Here is a 26,912-nt window from a genome sequence, read left to right as displayed (position 1 = left end):
TAAATTTAAAAAACCCAACATGAAGTACGAGTGTTTTTTCAATGAAAGGCTAGTTTTTTTTTTCTCCCTTCGCATAATTGCTCAATAGTGTAAATATCACAAAATACCCCAAAATAATAGTAAAAATATTCGAAATCAATATCAATATTACACATGCATTAGAAACAATTGAAATTTAATAATATTCTTGCAAACATTAATGAACTTACGGAAATTTCTGGATTTCCTAAAAAGTTTGGATGCAAAATAAGAATTTAAAAAACATGGTTCGGTTTCAATAAAAAGAGATTATATATAAGGCATGGTATAACTGTGGATACGAAGATTAGGTAGATAGCATGCATACATACATACCATGTACATAATATATATATATATTATATATATTATATATAATATAATATATGATGAAAGTTTTGTCACGTTGATACATTTTCTAAAAATTTTTTCAGCCAACCGTCGAATTAAAAAAAAGATTAATAACAAAATTATTTTAATAAATAATTTTGTTATTTAATCTTTTTTTTTAATTCGACGGTTGGGCTGCAAAAATTTTTACAAATATATATATATATATATATATATATATATTATAATATAAATATAAAATAATGCCAATCATAATGTGTGTGAACTATGTAGCAGAAAGAATTATATTTTATACAATTTTATAAAGAATCATCAGTACTTTCTTAGTTTAGTTAATATTATTAACTAAGATTTTTCAGTCAATATTTTAAATAGATTAGTTATTTTCGAGTCATAGACATCGACGCGACCATCCTGAAGTTTTTAATTTAATAAAATTTCATTAATATATTATAGTAACGTTGCTTCGGATAAATATATTATAGTAAGTAACGTTGCTTCGGATAAAATAAATTAATAATATGGCATTTGATGACTGTTATATTATTATAAAAAGAACATAAGCATTGAAAGATTAAATGAATTAAAATATTTATATTATTAATAGTTAAAGTTGCTTTCGTGTCCACGCCAGCGCTTTAAATATTTATCAATTTAATTATAACTTTAAAATTCACGGCCAAATAGCGATGATCGACCACGAATATCACAAATATTATATTGCACAGCTAAAGAAAGAATTCGAATATTATATATTATAATTTAAAGAATTTCAATTGAATTCCTTCTCGTCGAATGCGTTACTGCATATATGATTAGATTCTCGGAATGCATTCTTAAAATGAAAGAACAATTATCAGAAATAACTTAACAAAGTGTTATCACAACTTACTACGTGTTAAACCCTGCTACTATCTACTATATTACTACTCTGGCTCAATCCATCGATATTTATAGTATTCGCTCCGAAAGTTTTAAAAGAGCGCGCGCTATCAACGATAGACAAACTATCGTTTGGTAAAACTTTAATTCTACTTCCGGGCACTTGCTAAGGTAATTGATGTCATCGCGTTTTTCTAAATTCACCGATAAGCTGTTGAAGTTCGAAAATGCTTCTAACTTCAAATCAGTGTCACGCAACCGCGAATTTATCTCTTCTATCATTAATTTCGATTCGTGAACTTTGAGTCTTGTTTGTAAAATGCAAGAATTAGATGAAACTGCGGTATCAATATTTTGGACTTCTTCCGCTTTCAAAGGTGGATGTTAGATTTTTGTTTCTGTAAATTCGATTTCGAAATTCGTAACTTAAGAGCCTTGCGCTCTGTTGTACAAGGATTTGAGAAAAAAACATTATCCTTTCCCATATCTTTATTTTTGTACGGAGAGGCAGAAGACTTTAAGCTTTTCTTTTCTTCATTTTTCAAAGCAGAATTGCAAGAACTCGATTCTTTCTCACTAGCGTAATGTACGCCATAGTCATCTTTCTTTATCACCAACTTCGGAATTACGTGTTTGGGCGAATGCTTCTTCTTTAAACTTTTGCTGTGATATTGTTCGTCTATGCTATTTAGTGCGTCTTCAAAATTTCTTTTTCTAGATTTTGCTTTAAGTTCGAGATCATATTCTTTAAACTGATTTTTGGGTATAATGCTATTTAAGCAGACTTTATTTGATTTTTTTTCAATAACATTTGCATCCTCGGTGATAGCATCAATTTCATTAGGATCATTATGTACATCGCTGACATTCTCGGTAACCTGAGCGATTGAACTATTACATGTAACGATTTCATTTGCTTCATTATTAAATTTGTCCAATAAAGAAGTTTTATGTTTATATTTGTATTTATTAGAATTGTTATGCTTGGTTTCAATAGGTAATTCACTTAAATCGTCAGAAAATGCATAATTATTTTTTATTACAGTTTTTATTTCAAACTCTTCATTCAATGAAAAGGCTTTAGAATCAAATTTATTGTTGTTTTCAATAATATTGTTATTATTATTCCCGCATTTATCATCATGCAATTTCTTAACAATTGCGTTGCTATTTACTCGACTTTTACTTTGAATCTTTGGCTTCGTAGATATGTCGAACATATTATTGCTTCGGGGGCACGTGTCAGTTCGTGCATCTGGAATCGAATAAACATCAATAGAACGGTTTACCTTTATTTTGTCTTCAGTTTGTAGACGCGATTTCTTAGAGCTATTATTGGCGTGATTATTCAAGAGTTTAAGGTCATTTACTTTAATAGAGGAAACAATTTCTTTGTTTGTAACAACCAGGTCTTCGGACAAAAATTTAGTTTCAGAATTATTTTCTTCTGAATTATTTTCAACTCTCTCCTTATCGTGCCCTTGCCGCTCATCGCGTATTTTTAAACCATCTTCAACACATTCGCTTTGTTTTTTTGGATTAACGTAATCACCCGCAAAATTCCGTTTTCTAATAAGCAATTTATAACCCTTGTTATCCCTATGACTACTATTTCCTACATACAATGGTTTATCAGCAGACTCACTACTATTTCCTAAATTATTTATAATTTCATTTAGATTTTGTGTCGATTGTTCAGTGTAGTATATTGCAGCAATGCTATGTCTTCGTTGTATCTTCGGTCTATTGTAAAAATTATTTCTTTGTTTTATTTTCACTTTAAAGTGATCAGGTTGAAATTTTATAGATTCTTCGGGTTTTATGCTCATTTTTTGTTTTGTGTTATATATATTATGTTCAAACTCCTTATCAACTTCATCTGAAGAACCAGATTTCGAAATTGCCTCTTCATGCTCAAGTGCGTTTCTCTGTTGCGAACGAACTAAAGAATGTTCCACATCATAGTTAAGTTGGTTTTCCTCACAATTGCTGATTTCTTCATGGGATTGTACCACTGGAGAGTCAATTTTTTCAAAACCCATAATTATATCTGTGGCCCTTTCTTGTTGAATTGTAAATTTCTTCATAAAAGTATTATCTATGTTATCACTATGTGATTTTTTATTTATGTCCTCAGAAAGCATAGTCTCCTTGCAATGATGGGCGCAATCAATGTCTTCAAAATCTATGTTGACGTTATGTTTCCTAACTGAATCTTTATTTTGAAATTCAAACCCAGAATGCGTTATCACACTTTTTCTCAAACGTCTTTGGTCTAACTTATCTTTGGTATCAAAGTTATTTTGGGCAATCTGTTTAGGTTTATTCATATATACATCATTGAAAACACTGTCATTTTCACATAGATTGACATTATCATTCAATTTGATTTTTCGTTTAACTTTATATCGGTCATTTAACAATTTTTTGAAAATCATATCAAAAAATTCATAATTTGAATTAGTATCATTTGCAGAATTTTCATTACACCACCCTTCATTACTTGTGCACTTGATGTTTAAATTATTTAAATTGCTGTTAAAATCTTGTTCAATTTTATTAGGATCGATATAAATGTATTTATTTTTGTTAATTTGCGCATTTTGAACGTTTTGATCTAAATGGAAACTCTGATCTAAAGTCGCATAATTATTTGCGTTAGACTTTGGTATTTCTGGTGTTGAAATATGTTTCGGAGTCATGATCCGACTTAAATCTGATCTGGTATTAAAATCGCTATCTTGAAGGTAGCAAATATGAGAAGAAATTTCTTTGGGGTCGTTATTATTATTAGTATTCGATTTTGGACAGCCGTCATCAAAATCATTTTCTGATAAAACTACAATTTGCTTCTTGAGTGGTTTATCAATAAGTTTAATGTTTTTGTCGCATTTCGAGTAAGTTTCAGTGTCAACACTATCCACATCAACACAGTTTAAGTCATCTGCAATGTCAGTAGGCTGCACATTATTTCCGTCTTGCTCACCACTTTTATCAATATTACTGACAGTGTGTACGTTATTAGCAGAACTTTTATCAATACTTCTATACTCTATTATTTCTTTGGTGTTTCTATTAACAACTTTCACTGAACGGAAATTATGTTTTTTAACTTTCTGTAGAATATCTTGAATATTCTCTATTTTAGAAAACTTTAAAGATTTATTAATAAATATGTCGTCTACATTATTTGAAATTTCATCTTTCAAAAAAACTTCAGGTGACTGCCTTCTTTCCAATTTTTTATTGTCATCCATAAAATTGTTTGCTTCTAAATACTTCATATTTCTTAATTTGAACAATTTTGCAGTAGTGTCAATTTGTTCATTATTTGAGTTATTAGAAAATTCATCTATCACTAACAACTCAGAATTATCCCTTAAATTAGAAGAATCTTGTTGATCAGTGCACATTTTTTCAGAATTGTTGTTGTGTTTCAATGACTTAGAATTTTCAGCATTATTAACAAAGCAACCATTTTCTAATAAAGCACTTTTATTTTGGTCTGTTAAATGATTATGTGAGTTATTTTTCTTATAACCTATTTCCATTTCCTTTATAGTATTCAAATTTGTATTAATTTTTGTATCTAAAACGACATTTTCAGAAATAATGGTTTCATTAGTATCAATGTGAGCATTACTATTACTGTCATCATCAGAAGTAAATATTACTTTTTTATCACATACAATTTCTTCAACAAACGGAAAATTATTTAGAGATAATTCATCTTGCAAATCATGTAAAATAGCACTGTTTTCATCAAATGGTATTAAATTTTGTTCTATATTTTGTTTAGAAATTAAAGACTTTGAACATTCTGTTGGTACGCTCTTGCAATTTTCTATAGGTGCATCAGATTCAGAAATACATTCCATGTCTGGATTATAAATACACAAAAAATAATCATTACCTGAAAGTTCTTTGTTACATTCCTCAGTCTTCACAGCAAATTGAAGTAAATCTTGACTTTCAATCTTCTTTTTTTCAACCAATACTATGTGTAGATTTTGCTCTGAAAATAATATAAACATAATAAACCAAACACTTCAGGTGCAAATCATTCAGAACAGTAAATTTAAAAAATAAATTCAAATATGATAATAATTATAATAATAATAATAATATATATATATATATAAATATATATATATATATATATATATATATATATATATATATATGAACAGTGTACATGTATTTTTTCAATAAATTTTCAAAAATATATATATATATATATTTTTATCGAATTTTGGTGTGTGTTCAGCATTTGAATTGGAAAATAGTTCGTCATTAAGATAAAATGTAAATTATTTCACTTCAATTTAATGTCAAAAATATAGGTTTAAACATAAATTAAGAATTCTGATTGAATATTCTAAAAATAAATAAATATGAATTTACACTAACCTGTGCTCTCTTCAGCTTTTTCTAAAACTACTTCCAATGAATCAGTTAGATACAGCTGACTACCATAATCAACATTTTCACAATCCAAAGTAAATGTGCTGTCATCACATTGGAAATAGACAATATCCAATGAAGATTCACTACAGTTATTATCATACTTCTGTAGATTATCAGAGGTTTGAGACTCTAATTCTATATGTTCTTCATCATCTTTCTTTGCTTCAACTTCATCTCGATTTGCTTCCTTCATTTCCAATGCATGCTCCAAATGAATATTCTCAACAGTTGAAATTCTAGAATATTTATCCACAATAACAGAATTTTCAGTTTCCTGCTCATCAGCACCATCAGCTATTAACTTCTCTATTTCATCAGTAACACTGGCCATATTTTGCATCTTCTTATCACTACCTAAAAATTGATTGACTGGCATATCAAACAAAATAGTTTTTTCTGGTACTTTTGTGTTTGTACTATACATTTCTCCAATATCATCCTTGCTAAAATTTGTATTAGTTGCTGATAAATTATTACTGCTTACATTGAGTTCAGATTTATCATTGATTCCTTGCAATGGCTTATCTATTTTCTCTTTATCAATTAAATCTGCATTAGTTTCAATGTTATAACTTTGAGTTTCACCGAAATGTGATATCTCATTTTGCTCTTGGTCCACTAGTGAAATATCATTATTACTGTCATTATTTTCATGAAGATTTTCATTCATTTCACACATTGTCTCAATACTTGTCTCTATTGTTTCTGATACATCAGACTTAAGTTTGTCAATATTGGAGTGTGTTATTTTCAAAGACTGAATAGAATTATTGAAATGTGATAAATGTTTTAAACTTATAGATGGTTCTGCATCCGTTTTATTTGAAGGAATGTCAATTACATTGGCTGTTGTTTTTAAATATTCTGCATTAAAGACTGATGAATTAACTGTCTCTGATCTTGTAGAAGGATCATCATATTTCACATTATCAGAATCATACATTTTATTTCTACTATCAAGTGCAATCCTACTTAGATTGCTTTTTCTTTTCGATTTATATTTCCTTATCAACTTTTGTATTTGCATTCCTTTTAAAACTAGTTCTTGATTATCATCGGTTATTTTAGAAATGCCTGATAAAGAATCATTTTGATGATCAAGGTCAATAATTTTGTTATGTTTTTGATTATCTGTATCATCTAACAAGGTGTTATCATATGATTCTGAGTCATGTTTGCCTAATAGCTCTTTGTATTGAATTTCAGTTGACATAGCGTTTTTAGAAGTGTCTAATCTATCTACCAAATTACCCAAAACCATTCCAGGGACTTCGTCCAGTTTGCTATCTGCTTTTACATATTCATGCATTTTATTTCTATTTTCATATTCAAAATCTTTTGTCATTATTTTTAAATTTAATGCCGTTTCCACTTCACAATTAATGTTTTCATCTTCAATCACAGTAGTGTTTGAAGCTTCAATATCTGCTACATCGTTTACAGTCATGCTTTCTGGTAATTTATCTACATTAATTGCAGTGCCCAAATCATATTTGGATTTATTTTCTTTATATTGCAATTCATTTGAGATCTCATCAAATGTCATATCTGTTAAATTATTTTTAAGTTGACAGGTAGATTCCTCTTTCCTAATAACAATTTCCTTATTATTGTTATGTGGTCCAAAATTATTTTCTTTTTCAAATATTAAACTTTCATTGTCACATTTAGGAATAAAATCACACTGATCTTTGATAGATGACTTTTGAATAGGAGCATTTAATTTGTGAATGTTTATTTGATTGTCATCAACATTTTTAAACTGATTTTGGTAGATATTTGAGTGTGATGTTTTAATCTTATAATTTAGTTCGCTATTTGGATTAACATCTTTGTCTAGAACAGCAAAATTTCCACATTCATTGACTGATTGTAACTCATGATCACTCTTAGTAATAATACAGGTTTCATTTCGAATAGAACAATTACTTATAAATTCATTAGGAACTTTATCTTTATGAATTGACATTGATGTTTCATTTTTCACATCATCTTTTTGTGAACATTCTTTTAAAGAAACTTCCTTATTCTCAAATTCTTGGCAGGTGGTATTATTATTGACTGCATCACAAGAAATTTTGTTTTTATCAGATAAATTAATACACTCTTCAGAATATCTACAAGGTGTAAAGTCAGCTATTTTATTACCATCTATTTTGTTTTCAATTGAAAAGATTTCAGTACCAGCAGAATTAATGCTTGCATTACTACTGGCAAATTTTCCATTGTTGGTTAATGATTCAGAAAACGAAGTTTTATAGAAGATATCTACACCAGAAAGTTGTTCAGTTAAACTATTCTTCATGTTACTGCTCTCAGGCATCCTTATTGGTTTCTTATCCAAATTAAATATTAATTCATCTGAATATTCACTTTGATTTTGTTTCAATTCTTTGGGACTTTTCTCTTTGGTAAAAATCATTTTGATATTATTATTACCCAATACTTTGCAACTATAGCTCTCTACAATAGCATCCTTTTGAGTCAATGATTCAATTGTCTTTTCATTTGGAGCAATCTCTTCAACAATATTATCACCATGAACAAAAGCACTATCTGCAGATTTCTGATCACAAGAATTATTTCCTTTTACTACATTTTTGAGCTCCACATTCTCCTTGCATAAGTATAAACTCTGGTCTTGCCCACTAGTATTAGAAATGGTAGTATTAGGTGGTACATCTCTGAAATCTTTCTCATTTTGTCCATCACTCTTGAAATCTATATTATCAGATTTGCTTAGCTCTTGTTCATCATTTTTATCATCTGATTTAATTACAATGCCAGCTTTAAAATCGTTTACATTCTGAGTGATTATATTATTTAATGAAGGTTTATTTAAACTACTAACAGATAGTTCACTTAATGGATCTTGATAATTACAGTTTTTCAAAATATGTTTCTTATCTCTGTCTGTTATTAAAACATCAGACAAAATTTGAAATTTATTTTCTATGTTCGATTTTACTTGTCTTGTAATATTTTCTTGCATAGAATCAAATGTCATATGATTATTTTTAAAATGGTTATCTGTCTGAATTAAATTTTCCCCTGTGCCATTATTTTTGTCAATGCTAAAAGACTGTTTCTGAATTTGTGATATTGGTGTTTTGCTAATGACTTGATTTTTGCAACTATCTTTACTAAAATTTACACCATTATACTCTTTTGATAATGCATTGAAGTTTCCTGAAATATTTCGTGCCACTGAAAAATCTTTGACTGTATTACTATTACCATACATGCAGTCAGTCAAAATACTTTTTTCTTGACTCGTATCACTATATCTGCATGAATCAGCTGAAACTTGGTCATTCACATAGTTATTTGTGAATGTATTTGAATCACCTGGCAAGTGATAACTAGGGACTGGCTTAATAGAATTCTGTTGATAATAATCAGGTCTATTTACAATAGATTTTGGATATTTTTGCGCTTGGGTATAATTCCAAAATAGTCGTTTTGGATCTGATTCACAGGTAGGGTTCAGCTTTTCAATATTTTGCTCACAAAGTGTCTGAACACCTATGTCTGTGGTAGTTTTTAAATCAGCATTGTTAGGTTGAATATCTGTGTGAGATATATGAACAGTCAATTGCTTCTGAACTGCATCGCAAGGCTTTATATCAAAACTGCATGCAATCGCGTCTTTGCTAATAACAGACTGGGATAATATGGTTTCAATATCCACTGGGCTTGGTGGCCTTTCAATTAACTGCAAATTAGTTTCCTGACATTTAGATATGGATTTATCTAAAGCACTGCATGATATATTATTGTCATTTATTTTAGTTGAAATAACTGTAAGATTTTGATCTGTTTTTTCAACAGTCTTGCAATTCAAATTATTGTATGATATAGAAGAATTTTCTTTTGAGCTATTGAAATTATTAGCATTAACATCTTGAGTAGTCCTGATTTCATTATTAACATATTGCATACCTGTAGCACTTTGGTCATTCACGACAGATGAAAAACCACAAATATTTTCTGGTAACTTTGTAACTTGTGTAATATGCTTATATTTATCTAAATCCTCACTTGATATATCTGTATATTCCAAAACATACAATTGTTCATTTGAACTAACATTTGTAATATTTTTTTCTGTTTCCTGATTAATCACTTCATCATCAGTTTCATCCCAAGTCGAGAGAAACTTGCGCAAATCTAATTTGTCTTTATCATTCTCAGATGACCGTTTCACAATAGACGTATTTATAAAATTTTCAACATCACTAGCATAATTTTCCTTGGCAGCCACTTCAGTAATATTTTTTCTTGTCACACACTTTGCAGGATTTTTGAATTCTCCATCATGATTGAAAACACTTCCTACACTACTAGATGTTGAGCTTCGACTAACATAATTGCTTTCATCTAACAAATATTGTTTAGTTGAACTTGTATCACTCACATTAGAATCTGTTGGAGATATCACATTAGGAGAATATATAGTGGACGGATAAATGTATTGAGGCTGCCTTGAGTTATAATAAATGTCCTGTTTTGGATATTTGGGGCCGTAATTGTCTTCATAATGTGGTTGTTTAATTTCCATACATCTCATATTTGTAGAAGAAGAGCTGGGATAGTTATTATTGTTATGATTAAACATGGTGGGTGCTTTACTGAAGGTTTGATCTCTGCAATGTTTTTGAAGTCGATTTGTGTAAGTGAGGTTACTATCCAAAGGTCGACTAACAATAACAGATGGATGCAAGCTTTCCGGCTTCATTATTACCGAGTTATTTTTTTGTTGATAATCTTGATACAATTTATGATTAGCTAAAACCCCATCATAGCTGCTTTGCGGATAAGGTATTCTACTGGATTCATATGTATTTGGTTGGACTCTTGAATGCTGTGCATTCACCTAAAAATAAGCAACATAATTCACATTATATATATATATATATATATATATATATATATATATAAATGCGTGTGTGTCTGTGTGTAAGTGCATACAGCATTGTGTAAAAACAAATTCATAACATAGAAAAGCCAATAATGGTTAACAAAAATTATGAAAATGCTTAGCTATTTTATGAATACATAACTTGTATATTTTAGAAATATAGAAAATGTATCTTGAGCATACGTGTGGTGTCATAAGTTCAAATATATATATATATATATATATATATATATATATATATATATTATAATACCTGTGGCATAAAATGCTGAGATCTGTTATAAAGTGTTTTTTGCATGGCTGCATATGCTTTTTGATCGCCACTAATATATTGATTAATAGTCCTAGGATTATAATTTTGAGCTAAATCCTCGTAGTGTGATAGAACATCACCATATTTACCATACATGTATTCAGAATTGTGCAATTTTGATCTGTCAAGTATTTTTTGATGATTAATATATTCTGAATGTGTCAGCTTTGGCCTCTCAAATAATTTTGATTGATGATTAGCATAATCAGTAGTTGTCACTTTGGATTTGTCTAAAAGTCTTTGATGATTTTGATAGATTTCATGGTTATATGCCGTAGATGACGATGGGCCACAACAACTTGGGTTTGAATGGTGAGACTCATTGAAGGGTTTTGTAGCATAAGGTCTTGCTATTTCTTTTGGTACATATCGGACATTAGATGCTACCTTATGTAAAGCATCATCTCTTGGTAAAATGCTTTGGGAACCATCTCCCGCATTGTGAGGAAACAGTTCTGGGGGACAATAATCATGATTTGTTAACAATCGATGATGATGGTATGGGTTGTACACATGATTGATGTTTGCATACGCTAGTGAGTTTGCTTCATACTTATTTTCATTATTTATTTCTTGTATGACACTTTGCTGATTTGGTTGTGTATTTGGGAGCACTATTCTTGACAAATTTTCTTGGTATGTGCATCTAGGAGATATATTTCGTGGTTGGTGATCTAATGCAGCGGTATTATAGTTCCTGGGATCAAAAACTGTATTATATGGCCTTGTTTGAGAAGCTTGTTGATGAGTAGGCCATAACTGGGAATAGTCACAAGAACTTGGTATGTGAAATGGATCAGCTTGCGCTTGGCTTGCATCACCATATCTCTGATGTGGCATAGAATAATGAGCAGTTGCATTATGATGAGCGGTTTGCTGTATTTGACCCGGCAAATACTTATTTCTATTCAAATTATCCATCGCCTTTAGTGCTAGACAAACTTGTTATTATTTTTAATAATTGATTTGTCAAAGATGTCATATTTGCATGTTAAGTTCTCTATTATCACCTACTAGTAGCATCCTAAAATAATATATTCTTGATTAGAATTGCATTTATAATAAATTATTTATAATTCATAATTATTTATAATTTACAAACAACCAATCACTTCAAATTGGACACTAAATTTACATATTTTAAAAGCAGATAATTTTAACATATTTAAAATACAAGCAATATCACAAACAATTTTATTTTACAACATCATAGATTATCATTCATCCTCTTAAAGAATGTTCATATTATGATAACAATGGCATGTTCAATACCACATATTTTGTAAATATCTAACATGCTCTTGAATATTTCAAACCCAGTCATTTTCATAAAATAAATTGTAAATATATTAATATCTGAATACCTGTATGTATTGTATTAATTGAATATTAAAATATTTTACTGAATCCGAGTGGCGCTATAATTCGAATATTATAATAAAGAAGTGCATAGTTTGGTATTTGTTTGTATTTTAGATAGTGTACAAAGATAATGGATAATTGTGTTTGTTTCCTTAAGTATGATTACAATCATTAAATAATCTATTATTTAATATTTTATCGTTACGTGTAACAATATGCGTCGTCCAAACGTAAAACAAATGTTGCGAAATAAACGTTTTTCTCTATGAATCTTATACATGCCAGGTAGACAATAAAAACAATAACACGTAAAGGCGAAAATGTGCATTCATGAAACAATCATTTTCTCTAACGATACTTATTACTATAATATTACTAATAGTTATTAAGCCATTTTTTTAATAAAGATGTCAAAAGACGGTATTTATTTTCTTATTTTACTTACTTTCAACACGTACGTATTTGACACTTCACTTCACTTTCGGCCATTTTCGCGAAACTTAAAATATGGTTGGCAATTTGAAATTTTCTTTTATAAAGTTGGTCACAATTGAATCACGGACTAGCTAACAGCACCTCTGATCAAATCCAATCAAATCCTTGCCCCCACAGGGATAATAAAACTATTTTGAAAAAGTTAATATATGGAGGCATTTATACATAGGGAAATCTATATGGTAAAATTCAGTGAAACTTTATGAAGATATACTCTTCTTTTATCTATGCCTAGCCCCTGGACAATATTAGAATATGATGTCCTAGCCAATATGAGATTATAATATTCTCTCAAATCATGCTCAAATCAAACCTAATTTTTTGTACATATTGTAAAGTATTCATTGTGAATAGGCTAATTCAATTGCGTTAACAGTAAATTTTAATGACAGGTGTGTGAAAAATATAAAGAACACTCGATAAATTTTTCCATAACTTTGCTACGCATTTGTTGTTTATCAACATAGAAACTTAAAATTTATATGAAGATACATTTATTTAAAATAAATAATAAATTAATATTCATTTCATATGTACATTTTCAGGTCATAATTATTTATCATTCACATTCAGTCAATAAAACACAAGTTTTTTAAATTTATCCACAAATATCATAAAGTCAATAGCATGTTGGCGTCAAAATGACAGCTTCTATCAGCTTGTTTATTGTATATTAATTTGCTTTGCGTTTGCTTATGCATACAGGCACTAAAATTCGATAATTATTAAGATATAGAATTAGTAATAATGGAATTGTTTTGAAAAAAAAAATGAATATATGGAGGCATTTATACATAGGGAAATCTATATGGTAGAATTCAGTGAATCTTTATGAAGAATAAATTATGTTGTGATTTCACTTGCAAATTTCTGAGTTACAGCAGTAAAATTGTATGTTCATTTTCATTGATTAACAATAATGATGCATTGGATGAATATATATGATATAATATAGGAATTAATGGTATTTTTCTGTACTCAAAACAAAACAAATTCAATGGCAAAAACAACACAGCTGCCAAATATATCTGAAATATTTTACAAATATTAAGCATATCAATGAAAGCTTATATTTTTATATTATAATTTTATGCAATAAATATTTTATATAATGGATAACGTAAGTACCATTGTAACAATAGTTCCAAACAATGACAGTACCCCTCTAATAAAAAATGACAAAATTTCAAATGGTTTATCAATATGGAGTTCGGGAGAAAGTGGCTATTATACAACACCAGGTAATAAGTAGAAATTTAATTATGCCTTACATATAAAATTGTAATTGCTATATGTTGTGTAAATTAATTGCCTTGTTAATTTACTCAGTTGTTATACACAACTTCAGAACATTATTGTATGTCATCGATAATCAATTTCATGCCTTCTTGAATTATGGCTGTGTAAACTAACAACGAAATAATACATTACTGACATTAAATCTAATATTAAGAGTAAACAAATTGGCAGATCTTGTTGATTATAAATTTAGAAGTTTAAAACCTTTTTTTGGCATTTATATATTAGGCACAATAACATAACGAAAAGAAAAAAAAACAAACAACTTTTTGAAAATCAAAAGTTTAAAAATTCAATGCATTTTCCAAATAAGATAGATAGCCCAATAAGACTAACAATAATATTGAATATGACTAGACCGTAATCTGAAATTTACTAATAATAATGAAAATATAGTATACATTTTTTAGTATATAAGTTCATATGCCTATGTAACACACAATGCATAGTGAATAAAATTTAATTCGATCATTTTCTCTACTTGTTCCAGGCTCTGTGGATAATAGCTTATTTTCATCTTCTACAAAGTTAGGCCCTATTGCTATAATACCATGTGAAACACCTAAGTTACGAGGTCAGACAAGACCTCGAAAACGAGCATCAAGCCTTACTGATATGATCGATAGCCATTTGATTGAAACAAATAGTTCTTTACCTGAATTTGATTCTGGTTATCTTGAGGACAATGTTTTTTCTGTGAATAAAAAGAATAGTAAGTTACAATTATTCGAATACTAATAATTATCAGTGGTTTGTTCTCAAATACGTACATGCATTCAGTGTCCCATTTTTCCTCCCTGGAACCTAACTAAACTACTTTTCAAATTTTTCTTTCGACATAATGTACTTGCAAACCTTTCTCTTCAAACTAGTTCACATTACCCTTTACATTCAATTAAGTCACCTTTTATTGATTGTGCATCACTTACAAAAAATTATATATATATATATATATATATATATATATATATATAACATTTAGTTAAATATGAACAATATACCATTCTGATTTCTAACACACACTTTATTGTGTTTTTTGTATTTTCAAAAATTAAATGTAATTTAGACAAAATATTAAAGAATGTGCAGTATATAAGTAATTGTTTTGAAATTACACTGACGATGAGGCATACCAAGGTCTCGAAACATCTGTAATTACCAAATAAAGTGTATGTTAAAAATCTGTTGTATTGTTCATATTTTAACATTTAATATTCGTTCCACTCATATCACAAAAATCTATAATATATATATATATATATATATATATATATATATATAATGTATGATAATTTAAAGGTGATCAAGATATGGAGATACATAGGTCTCATAAAAGATTATGCAAACAAAAAATTAAAGTTCAGATGCCATTGATAACTTTAATTGAAGAACAAAGCAATGAATCAATATTTGAAAATGCCATTGAAAGTTCATCATTTTTCGAGCACAGTCATTCATCTGTAGAAGAACGAGCTATTCAACAATTTATGAATAATAATTTTGAAAGTGAAAAAGATTTATTTGGAAAACAAAATAAGAATAATATTTTGTCAGACTCCAAATCCTGTCCAGTAACTCCTGAGAAGCAAATGAAATCAAAAATAGTAATATCTAGTCCTATCAGTAATAGTAAAAGACCTAATCCAGAATCAAATATTAATAAATTTTATCCGCCAATATTTTATGAACAAAATCAAAGCTTAAGCATAAAGGTGTCTAAGAATGATGATTTTAATATTAAAAGAACTCCCACAAAAAGGTATTTGCAAATTGAAAATAATGTTTTTGCATATAAAATTATTTCCAATATTAAGTTGATGAAATAATAAAATTTTTTTTCACACTATTTCTAGATTAGGAATATCAGCCGAGTCTGAGAAAAATAATATCTTATATCACTTCAGACCAATAACGCCTCCAAAGTCAGCTTATTCTACTCAAATAATATCCCCAAATAAGAATAAAACAAATACAAAAAATAAAAGTGATAAAAAATTATCTGCTAAAATTAAATTAGAGTTTTTACATCTTCAAAAAATTGATATCATGGATAAGCTTGCTGAATTTGATTTGGTTTGGGGTGTTCTGAAGTATCTTTTTGATGAGGATTTATGCAGGTAGTTTCATAACTTTAAAAGGAATAATATACCCATATTTATAATTAATACAAATCCATTTTATTCATACAGGTTCTGTATGGTTTCTAAACGCTGGCGTGATATTTGTTTGAAAGATTCCAGAGCAAGTAAGCGCAGGTCGAAATATTTACTTGAAAAACGTCGGGATAAAGAGAATTATGTGTTAGCTGCCAAAAAAAATTCTGGTGAAGCAAGCGACATATTGAATGAAGTGAAAAATATAGTTAGTAGAAAAAATTTTGCTGAAATTCAAAATAGTAATGACAAAAGAATAAAAGGCACTGCAGTGCTAAATTGCAACAGTGATAATAATAGCAATATAAGTGCCAGCCCACCTATAAGTCCAAGAAGAGCAACTTTACTTAAATTCGTACAGGTGTTTAAAATATCATTTGCATAATGAATACATAATCGATTTCAATTAATGTTATTATATTTTTAGGCTGGAAAAAAATTGGATCCTCAAAAATGTCTGAAAAAATGTCCTAAATGCTCAGGCCCAGCACATCCATCATTGAAGAGATTAAATAAAGGTTCTCCAAATAATTACTGTTTTGAATCTAAAAAGAAGGAAGAAAATTTGCAGTATAAAAAAGCTAAAGTAAGAAATCATTCATATTCAAATTCCCAAGGAAAAGGTATAGGTAATAAATTTCACAAAAGGAATTCCCAAAATGCTGAAGTTAGTAACATTTTCAAAGAACACTCTCAAACAAGTTCCAGAGATGAAAAAGCAATTAAGGCAAATCATTCTATATCATGTAAAAGTTTGTTTGAAAATAATAGTGAAAACAACTCAAGCATTTTTAAATCTGAAGGAAAGCAAATACTATATGACAAAGCTTCAATCAATTTGAAGTGGTCAAACAGGAATGAGTTAAATAACTCCACCAGTAGCCGAAAGAAAAAAAATTGTACAGATAATGTATGCCTCTCTAGAGAAAGATCTGATAAGACAATGAAAGATAACATTTGTGACATCAACAGTCTAGCATATAAATCAAATCACCAAGATAATGAAAATGAAAATCAAATAATAGAATATAATTGTGATTCTTCTAGATGTGGATATGCATTTTGTGTGTTGTGCCTTGGACCTGCCCATGTTGATGGTTTTTGTCCTCAGGCTGAACTACAATTACAAGAGCGTAGTCCTACCAGATTAACTCAAGAAAATGAAACTTATCGGAACAGTAAAAAAATTAAGAAGAGTTTAAGAAGACTACTTTAGTACAATCATTTTAAATATTATTTTTATTGATGGTGATAGTGTTTTAGCATTTTAAAATTTTAACTTAAATTTGTTTTTTATGTAATTTATCCAAGTCCATTTTTTAATTTAAGGACTTATTTTTACCTAAATCTTATTTTTAAAAAAAGCTATTTGAGAATTCATATTATTAATGATTTTATTAACATTTTATTTGTTTTTTATTTTAATTTAAGGCAGCAGTAGTATTTCCAATCACAAACTGTAGGCATATTTCTTTACAATCGTTTTTTTTCCGATTGTACTGCTTTTTTTACAATAGTTTTAAACTCAAATTTAGACGTTTACAGAAAATAAATATTTAGACTTAATGTTTGGATATGAGCTCAATATTCGCAAAAGTAAAACTTTTTTTATATATTCATTAAAAACTATACATAGAATACAAGAATACTCTATATATTTTAACATAGAATACTAGTACAAAGTATAATAATATCCAGCTTTAGTTGTAACTATTCTTATATTAGAATAAAATTTGTTTTCAATTCACTAAATATAGTACCATTGGTGGCAATAATGATGTTAAATTTGTTTGTTTAAGAAAAGGGCTCATGTCAAAATGTATTCAAAATCATTAATTTGTAGTTACATATTGGTATATATATTCGAAATGTTATTTAGAGACCATAGGATGATATTTTTTTTACTTATGTATTAACGTACAAATGATAGAATTGCTAAACATCAGCACCAATTTGTTGAAAAATTTCCAGTCAGACTCCAGGCAGTTTAAAAGATTTTTTAAAATTTGTATCAATGTGATTTAATATATTAGTTGTATTCAATACATAAAATCTTAAAATCATCACAAATCTTTATATTAATTGTATAAATATAAATTATTTTTTATAAGCAGTTGACTTTTATTTTTTCATGTTATATTATATACATTTTTTAAATTTGTGAACTTTATTAACCGAACTGAACAAGTTTTATGTCAAAAAAAAAATCTACACTCATCTCCAACAAAATCTATGCCCGGTCAAGAAAAACAACTTTCATATAAATTTGATAAATATAATTCATATAATATAAACTTCACATATGGTATATAAAAAAATATTTTATACAATGTAACCAGTACTAATTCATTGACTAAACAAGTTCAATAAAACTTTCAATTAGAATAAATATTATAATCACAAATATTTTAGTATAAAATATTTTGTTTGAGCATTAGCTTAAAAAATGGGTATAATAATATAAATACCTCTTTCATTCTCAGAAAGATTCAGTCTATGGTCTGAAGCGGTTTTTCTGTGATTAGCAAACCTTTCTCCCACATGTTTTGTGTCAAAGTCACTTTTTGAATTAAGGTCGGCAAAGGTAAATCAGCAATTTTCGAAAAATAGGGATACTGTCCCAGTAAGAAATCAACAGCACGTGCTTCCACTTCATCAACTTCCAGATACTGAGGTTCTATTTCTTTATATTCCTTGGTGTTGTCCATACAGTAATATACTCTAATTTGATTATCTTCATGAATCATTCTAAAAAATAAATAAAAATTACTTAGAAATACTAATAAGGTAGTTCTTTATAATCAAATATTTTTAATCACAGAATATTCAAATTCAGTTCTGTTCTAACCTAAGAACGTTGGCTCTGATTAATCTGATTTGAGTGTTTGGGGCCAATTGTACTTTTCTTTTTATAGTACCATTTTCTGTCATTATTTCACCATCACCGAAAACTGTACAAGGTAGTTCTTGAGCATTTATGGCTGGTGGCAATGCACTATGCTGATATTCTTTCCACATCTGATCAACAGCTGCATCTACATATACACAGATTATTTTTTGCATTAAACATGAAATAATAACAAAATCTTAATTGTTTCAAATAAATTTTCATCAACACATTTGAAACAAAACATTTAGTTTCAAAGGTCACCTCGTTTTATTTATTTATTTTGCCGCATTCATCAAACTGAGAATAATAGTTCTTCTCTTTGATAACTTTTTCACTTAAAATTAAGATCTATGTAAGTTAAAATTATCATACCTATAGGTGCATATTCCACTGCTTGAATAAGGAGTTGTTTTATCTTATTGACAAGTTGAATCCTTCTGGGGGATCTTTTGTCACAATGAACCAAACCTAAATAATTAGGAAGATCTAAAGGAAGTCCTTTACGAAAAGAAAGACATTCTGCCACAGCTGTTTGTAACATTCCAGGAACAACCTGAAAACATCAATTTGTGTTATCATGAATCAAACGATATGCTGTAGGAATAAACTAAGTATAATTAAAACAAGGCACAAATAAGGCTATTCCAAGAGATTAGATGATAAATACATAGAAAGCCACAACAGCATTTTTAGAAGATAAAAATTTATTGATTAGGGCAAACAACTTTAAAAATATACAAAAAAAAAAATCGTGTGTACAATATAATACTACAACTTTCTGGTGTGACTATTCCACTTGCTACTTATTTTTTACCTTCTCCAATAAATCTGCATAACTATGGTTTTGATACATGCTGATAGTAACATGTAATGAATGCTGATCTCCTAAAGTATATGCTTCATGAATGGTTCCTCTTGGAAAATATAAAAGATCTCCAGCCTGCAAGTCAACTTCAAAAATCGGGCTACCAATTTCTTCTCTAGTAAAATTTTGGGAGGATACTCTAGGTAAAACTTCTGAAGTATTTCTATAATACATATAATATTATGGTTTGCATGATATGTGACACAATAAAAATATAAACTAATTTTTTTAATAAAATTTCTGGAAAAAATTCTTCATAAAAACAATATTAAATGTATCATTTGATTTATAGATTAATCATATTTGTGATATCTAGTCTATATTCACATACCGTGGAGCGTATAGTTTCCAATGCTTTTTCCCTTCAATTTGAATAATAAAAGCTTCTATATCATCATAATGGGGAGCAAAGCCCTGGCTTCCTGGTGGTGTTAAATAAGAATTTGCTCCTACCATACAACCAAAAAATTCTTGTAATGTTGCACAGAGGAGGTGCAGCTTGGGTATATAAGCCTGCAAAGTAGTAACATTCTATATATAATGTCAAGTGATTTCATAAAATAAAATAATGCTTATTCAAAGAATTCGGAAATATATTTCAAAAATTTATCTAACACTTTTGAAGTGTGCACCCCATACAAATGATACCTGTGGATTAAGAATCCGAACACTACATCCATTAAGAAAGAAATCCCAAACTACTGGTGCCAATGCTCTCCCCGTTGGATTGTGTGTTTCTCTGACACCTACAAATAAAGTTACAAAAATTGAACGTGGGTTATAGCAACAGTAAATCATAGGTAACTATCTAGATTTAGTTAATTAGTGAAATATATTGGTAAGAAGATGGATAAGATTTTGAAGGATTTTACATCTTTACAATAAATCATGATATCTGAAGAATATCAAGTGACTTCCATTTCACAATTCATTGATTCACAAAATCATTTATGCATTAATAGTGTACATAAATCGTGATAAATATCTAAAAACTTAGTTCATACTACTCTTCACAAAAAATGTTAGGATATAGACTTACCATTATCATATGATGTAATGTCAACATTTTTTGTGTAATCCAATCGTTGAAGCCTTAATAAATGATCAATTTGTACAGAGGACATTACATTTTCATAGTAAGATGAATCATTCCTAATTACGTGATAGTGTTGCTTCTCCCACACATCACTAAATAATAAAAAAATAGGATTAAGTAAAGAATGTAAGTATGTGATACTAATGTATTAAAAATTTGTGGAATCATATAAGATCAAAGCTTCTTAATACTCATTGCCCGAATAACAAATGCTACTCAAGGGCTCAATCTCGGAGTATAATCATGTTAAAATTTAGAATAACGCTATGCAAAATTATAAATTAAGTATGAAAAATCAAAATTTTTATTAAGTATGACTGTATCATGAATACACTATTATACCAGTTTCTCATGTTTTTGTAAGCATATCATGACGCTCCTCAAAAGAGAGCTTGTAACAAATTACCTTTAGTCGAGCAAAGTTTAAAACATAAAAATATCCAATACACTATTGTACGCAATAATTTAAAAATAACCCTAGAACCAAATGCAAATAACCTATTGAAGCTTACAATTATAATTTAATAGAATTCACAAACTAATATAATTATGTGATCAAAATCAAGTGAATTCTGTATTATAATTCTGTACTACAAATTTTATCTATACAACTTAGTAATTTAGTTTTATTAAGAAGTTTTTTCTCTGCTAGATCCGAGGGTGAAAATGTCACATTTAATATGTTTTTGCAGCATTTTTTGTATGAATGTTATATATTGAATATGTAAATTCATGCATAGAGATCACATACAAAAATAAAACCAAAATTATCAATTCACATATAATAATTACTAATTATTTTAGCAGCTGCATTCCAGCTCAACTGACTTAAAACAAAAAAATTGCTTGGTATCTAATGACAAACTTCTTTTCAATTCTGTCAAAAATTGTCTCCTTGCAGAAAAATGTTATGCTGTGGAATACAATATTATTAAGATATTGTTAACTTTTTGTTAAAGAAAAAAATTACCTGAAGAAATAATGTAAATCTGTTGGTGCAACAAGCCAAGCAAATAACTTTTTGCCTTCAACAATACTATGGGTCATTTGAAACTCAGGTAGAGTCAAATCCACTACCATTTGAGAATCCGAGTTCATTATTTCATCTGAGTTCAACCTAGCATCAGTATTTTCGTTCTGAATGGTAGGTAATGCTTCCGAGTTACTGTTGGATGTATTAGCACTCGGTTTAGATACTTTATCCTTACTTTGTTTGGATTTCTTGTTTTTTTGTCCAACTTTTACTTTTATATGCTTAGATCTCAAAGTTTTTTCACTAACATTTTTAGTTTGGTCCAAAAGCCTGGATGGATCAACTAGTTGTAACCTAGGAACTTCTTGTGAGTCAGCAATACTGGAATCACCACTCCTTGAAGGTGTACCCTTTTGAGGCGTACTATTAGATTCTTTTGGCGACATGTGATTAGACTGTGCTGTATCCAAATTAGCAACAGACGTACCAGCAACAGGGCTATGTCCGTTAATCTCTGCAGATATATTCACTTTATCTGCTAAGTTCTGCCGTGTAGATAACTTCTTAGGTACAGGCTTTTTTCTAGGCTTTCTTTGTGGCTTTTGAGGAGGATTACCTTCATTAAGCTCTTCATTTTGTGATGTGTTGATTTCAACAAGAGAGCTGCTACTTTCATTTGCAGAAGTCAAGTTATCAGTTCCAGCATTCTGCTTGCTTGAAGCTTTCTTAGTTATCTTCTTAGAAGTTGTCGCATCACTTTCGTTATCTGTGGTCCTTTTTCGTTTAGATTTTTTATTAAGAATGTTATTCTGCAAATCTTCCTCCATTTGTAGCTGCTTCCTCCGTATCTCTAGTAATTCTTGCAAGCTCTTTTCCATAACGACAAAGAGCCGGCTAAAAAAAATAATATCATATATAGCAGATGATAAAGATAATTTTAAGGAGAATAACAAATTATCACAGGTTGACATGAACATGGGATTAGAAGTTCTGTTGTATCTCGACACCGGCTAAATTTTCAACAAGGCGAAAATAGGTTATGAATGAAGTTAATTCTAACCTTAGAAGGATTCTATGTAATATCAATATAATATTTAACTAATGAATCAATATTTAACGAAAAACAATAACATTAATATCTTACGTTCAGATTTTTTAACTAACAACGTTCACTAATGCACATAAACAATGCAACGTGCTCTCGCGTTAACCTCGGCTGTCGGCTCCTCGTTTGCTAAGTACACAGTAGCTGACAACATAACCATAAGCATAAGCAAATCATTGCCGACTTCACTAAGTGTAGGTATCAATTTAAAAATTTGTGTAACTACTGAATCAGGACTAAATAATAGGCTTGTATTGATAACAATTTTATAGTAATAATTATTATTATATTACTTCAATGGCACTATTTAATGCTATTTTTAACTACAGGTTACTCTCGTACAACCATACTTCTATAACACGGATTCGCTATGATACGGTTCGAGATTATAACATGGTACTTTTTTAGCAGGGTCTGATAATTAAGCAAAACCCTAATGAAATATAAAATAAACAATAAAAGCTACTAAAAGCGAACTGTATTGATAAAATTGCCGTACAACAGTCCAATAAACGTGGAGAAACCTAGTCGTTAGTAGCATTTTGCCTTAAGGCAAGTTGTTTCAACTTCCGGTACTTAGATAAAATGTTCAACAATTCATTTCGAAAATAAAATTTTGACTTAATAAAAATCGATACGATTTCCAATTGGTGTCTTTCAACCATCTATAATTGTATAAATTAAATTAATTTGTTAAGCTCATTTCATTTCATCCTTATCGTGCGCTAAAAATTAAAGTGCGCACGTAAGCTGTAATCAGTAGCTATACACAAAACACGAAACGCATATACATAGGTAAAAGAAGAGCACATAGACGTTCAAATAGTTTTCGAACGCTTATTGCAGACCTATAATATTTTAGTATGTTATTTCCTACTACGAAATACATCATTCTACAAGTTTAATCACAATCGTCATAAAATTTCAACATTTTATTACGAAAAAACGGCCCGGCGTATCTTTACCAAAAACTAAACAACGCGATTCGCAACTAATTTCGTTCGAACAGTTTTTGAATTATTAGAATCTCTCATTAAATAACACGAAAAGTTAATTTAGTATGTCATACTTCTTTAAAAACGTATGAACCTACATTAGCGTTAACCGTAACCCCTCCATTTGTACTAGTCCTTTGCTTCGTATAAGAGGGTACTTTTTTGGAACGTGTCTACCTGTCTACCTACCCTTCTTTACTCTTTTCTATACTCTTCTATTATCTATGTACCTACCTATATTGGCGAAACAAAACGAATGTTTGCCTTGTATAATAGAGAGAAATTCTGTTATAAATCGCCATCGACTAAATTTTCAACCGGGTAAAAATTAGGTTATGAATCAAATTAATACTAGTCTCAGTAGAATCCTGTACATTATGTAAAATCAATATAATATACAACTTATAACTATATTTAACAAAAAATAATAATATAACTAACTTACCTTTATTACTTCAGTGGAAAATCAACGTTCTCTAACACTAATAAACATAAACAATACACAATACGTCTCGCTCGCGTTCAACTGGTAAAGATAAGGAGCAGTTCAGTTCTGTGCTAAGTAATTTTAATCAACACCAACATACGAAACTCATTGCTGACTTCACTTCTTGTCCGCAAACTGAAAGATAAACTCGTGTAGGTATTGAATCAGGAGTAAATAACAGGCTTGCGCTAACAACACATTTTTCATTGAATTATTATTTTAAATTCAATGGTCCTGTTTAATGCCCCGTTTATTTACATTGGGGATTTAAAAGAAAAAACTAGTTGTGAATGGCATCATGCCTTTAGGCAAATTTAAAGCTTTAAAAAAACTTGAAAACTTTGGAATATTAGATTTTTTAATAAATTGGACATTTTTGAAAAATTTGAAATATTTATTTTCTATTCACTTCCCGTAGGGCAAGTTATAGTCATCGCAAAAAAATCGAAAATGAAATTTTTATATATCTTTTTATATTCTGTTTTCTTATATTTTATATATTTTCAACTTTGATTTTTTTATATTTAACTTCCCGTAGGCTAAATTATATTAATCGCAAAAAAATCGAAAATAAAATGTTTTTGCATATCTTTACGTTTTAAGTTCTGAACATTTTGGCTTAGAAGAAATGGATGCTTGTATGTATGTGCGGATACAAATTTTCGTCATCGATTTCGGGAGCACGGGTCAACCGATTTGAATAATTCAAAATACATTCGATTCATATTGATAAGTAGACGTGCTGATTAGTTTTTGGCAAAGGCCGGTCGTTTTGAAGTTACGGGGCAAAAAGTGCCAAAAATGGTAATTGATTTCTTGAGAGAACGGAATGTGCAATTGGTATGATTCAAAAAACATTTTATTTGTATTGACGAAATAAAGAACTGATGCAATTTTTAGGAAGACAAGTTTAGAGGTTTCGAAGATCCAATAAAAAATTAAAAAAATGCCGTTTGGCAGACAAAAATGATCTCTAGGCGTAAATTATCAGATATTTTATAGAGACTTTGATAATAAGTATGGGTTATAACGTATATATCTATAAAAATTTTCATGTTCTTGCTTCGGCCGAATATATACTATATAAATTTTCATTTTCAGCTTTCTTGCGATTACTGTAATTTACCCTTTGGAAAGTTAATCACGATTGATTAGCAAAATGAATAAAATTTCTAAAAGATTTAGTACAGAACAATTCTATGTGAGCACAGTAGCACTTCTTTGTGAAATATTGTTATAATTATAATCTTTCTCATCCAATTGTTTTAGTTTGAAATTTTATTTTTAGTTTCCACTGAATGAAGGTTAGGATTATATCCGAAATGTATGAATTGTAAATGAAATTAGATTTTTTTTATTGATGTTTGCCTGATTTTTTTGTGTGTGTATGTATGTGTGTGTATATGTGTGTGTAAATGCTAGCTCAAATCATGTTCATCAGCTCATCATAAGTTCACCAGATGTTCATTAGGTGCATACGCACCTGTGCCCCAACTCAACTTCTCAAGTATTTTGTACTTGATAACGATAAAAGTGCGATTTATTGACAAAACGGTTAAAAATGCACACTCATGGCTAATTGAAAATAATACTGGATCAATGACAGTATTGTAAAATATGATTTGATTATCACAAATATTATCTAAACTATAATTGAACCTCTTAATGACTTCAAAGATGAGTTTGTATTATATATATATATATATATATATATATATATATATATATATATTATATATATATATATATATATATATATGTGTGTGTGTGTGTGTGTGTATGTGTGTATATACATATTATTTGAGTTTAAAAGTCGGGCGTTACACCAATAAAAATAGTATGAGAGTTTTTAGAAATTTATTTAAAATCCATACGTTTCGGCTAGCATCTTAGCCTTCATTCAGTGGCAATCAATTTAACTATAAAATTTAAAACTAAATAAATAATATGTAGGGAATTTAATAAAAAAACAATAATAATAAAAAAAAACTTGTACATTTTGTATTCTAATATAACAGATGAGAACAATATTAATCCATGGTGTGTGTATGTGCACAGTGGTACAATATATATTTTTTAACATCACAAACGGCAAAACACACAAATGAACATGCATACCTTTCAATAAGTTGTCGAAACTATGTATTTACTATTCGGAGTCTAGGAGAGAAATGTCACGTTTTTTCTTGAAGTGGTTCTTAACATGTGTTAAAAGTATACGAGACATTTAAAAAGCGATG

The 26,912-nt window shown here is 29.0% G+C and overlaps 3 protein-coding genes across 5 annotated transcripts in view; 1 reads left to right on the top strand and 2 right to left on the bottom strand.

Moving 5' to 3' along the window:
- LOC113375486 (uncharacterized protein PF11_0213-like) overlaps positions 1 to 12,809 on the bottom strand; it is an 18,336-nt gene extending 5,527 nt beyond the window's left edge. The window contains exons 1-8 of the mRNA XM_026615419.1: positions 12,760 to 12,809; positions 10,893 to 11,976; positions 5,662 to 10,594; positions 5,165 to 5,266; positions 4,437 to 4,840; positions 3,861 to 4,367; positions 2,295 to 3,761; positions 1,678 to 2,129 (exon numbers count right to left, since the gene is read on the bottom strand). Of these exons, the coding sequence (XP_026471204.1) occupies positions 1,678 to 2,129; positions 2,295 to 3,761; positions 3,861 to 4,367; positions 4,437 to 4,840; positions 5,165 to 5,266; positions 5,662 to 10,594; positions 10,893 to 11,873 (8,846 nt within the window). The 5' untranslated portion in view covers positions 11,874 to 11,976; positions 12,760 to 12,809. The remainder of the gene's footprint in view (positions 1 to 1,677; positions 2,130 to 2,294; positions 3,762 to 3,860; positions 4,368 to 4,436; positions 4,841 to 5,164; positions 5,267 to 5,661; positions 10,595 to 10,892; positions 11,977 to 12,759) is intronic.
- A 988-nt stretch (positions 12,810 to 13,797) lies between these two features.
- On the top strand, positions 13,798 to 17,496 carry LOC113377497. The gene is made up of 6 exons (XM_026617844.1): positions 13,798 to 14,050; positions 14,599 to 14,820; positions 15,408 to 15,867; positions 15,962 to 16,225; positions 16,298 to 16,622; positions 16,689 to 17,496. The coding sequence occupies exons 1-6, from the start codon at positions 13,921 to 13,923 to the stop codon at positions 17,475 to 17,477; spliced, it is 2,190 nt and encodes a 729-aa protein (XP_026473629.1). The 5' UTR covers positions 13,798 to 13,920; the 3' UTR covers positions 17,478 to 17,496.
- Positions 17,497 to 18,685: 1,189 nt separating this feature from the next.
- Positions 18,686 to 24,786, bottom strand: LOC113376982 (ribosomal oxygenase 1). Of its 3 annotated transcripts, none has more exons than XM_026617123.1 (9): positions 24,631 to 24,786; positions 22,083 to 22,979; positions 21,056 to 21,204; positions 20,665 to 20,762; positions 20,348 to 20,529; positions 19,966 to 20,179; positions 19,524 to 19,704; positions 19,110 to 19,296; positions 18,686 to 19,009 (listed from the first exon to the last, which is right to left on the bottom strand). In XM_026617123.1, exons 2-9 carry the CDS (start codon positions 22,961 to 22,963, stop codon positions 18,751 to 18,753), a joined length of 2,151 nt encoding a protein of 716 aa, XP_026472908.1. In that variant the 5' UTR covers positions 22,964 to 22,979; positions 24,631 to 24,786; the 3' UTR covers positions 18,686 to 18,750. The 3 variants fall into 3 exon arrangements, with proteins under 3 accessions (XP_026472908.1, XP_026472909.1, XP_026472907.1); XM_026617124.1 differs by lacking the exon at positions 24,631 to 24,786 and adding an exon at positions 23,146 to 23,384; XM_026617122.1 differs by lacking the exon at positions 24,631 to 24,786 and adding an exon at positions 23,230 to 23,390 and having other exon boundaries at positions 18,687 to 19,009.
- Between the last annotated feature and the right edge of the window lie 2,126 nt (positions 24,787 to 26,912).

Source organism: Ctenocephalides felis, unplaced genomic scaffold (assembly GCF_003426905.1).
Source record: "Ctenocephalides felis isolate EL2017-DRISC unplaced genomic scaffold, ASM342690v1 CF-g0.4_SCAFFOLD_01886, whole genome shotgun sequence".
NCBI classification, from domain to species: domain Eukaryota; kingdom Metazoa; phylum Arthropoda; class Insecta; order Siphonaptera; family Pulicidae; genus Ctenocephalides; species Ctenocephalides felis.
This window is presented reverse-complemented; position numbering and strand designations above follow the sequence as displayed.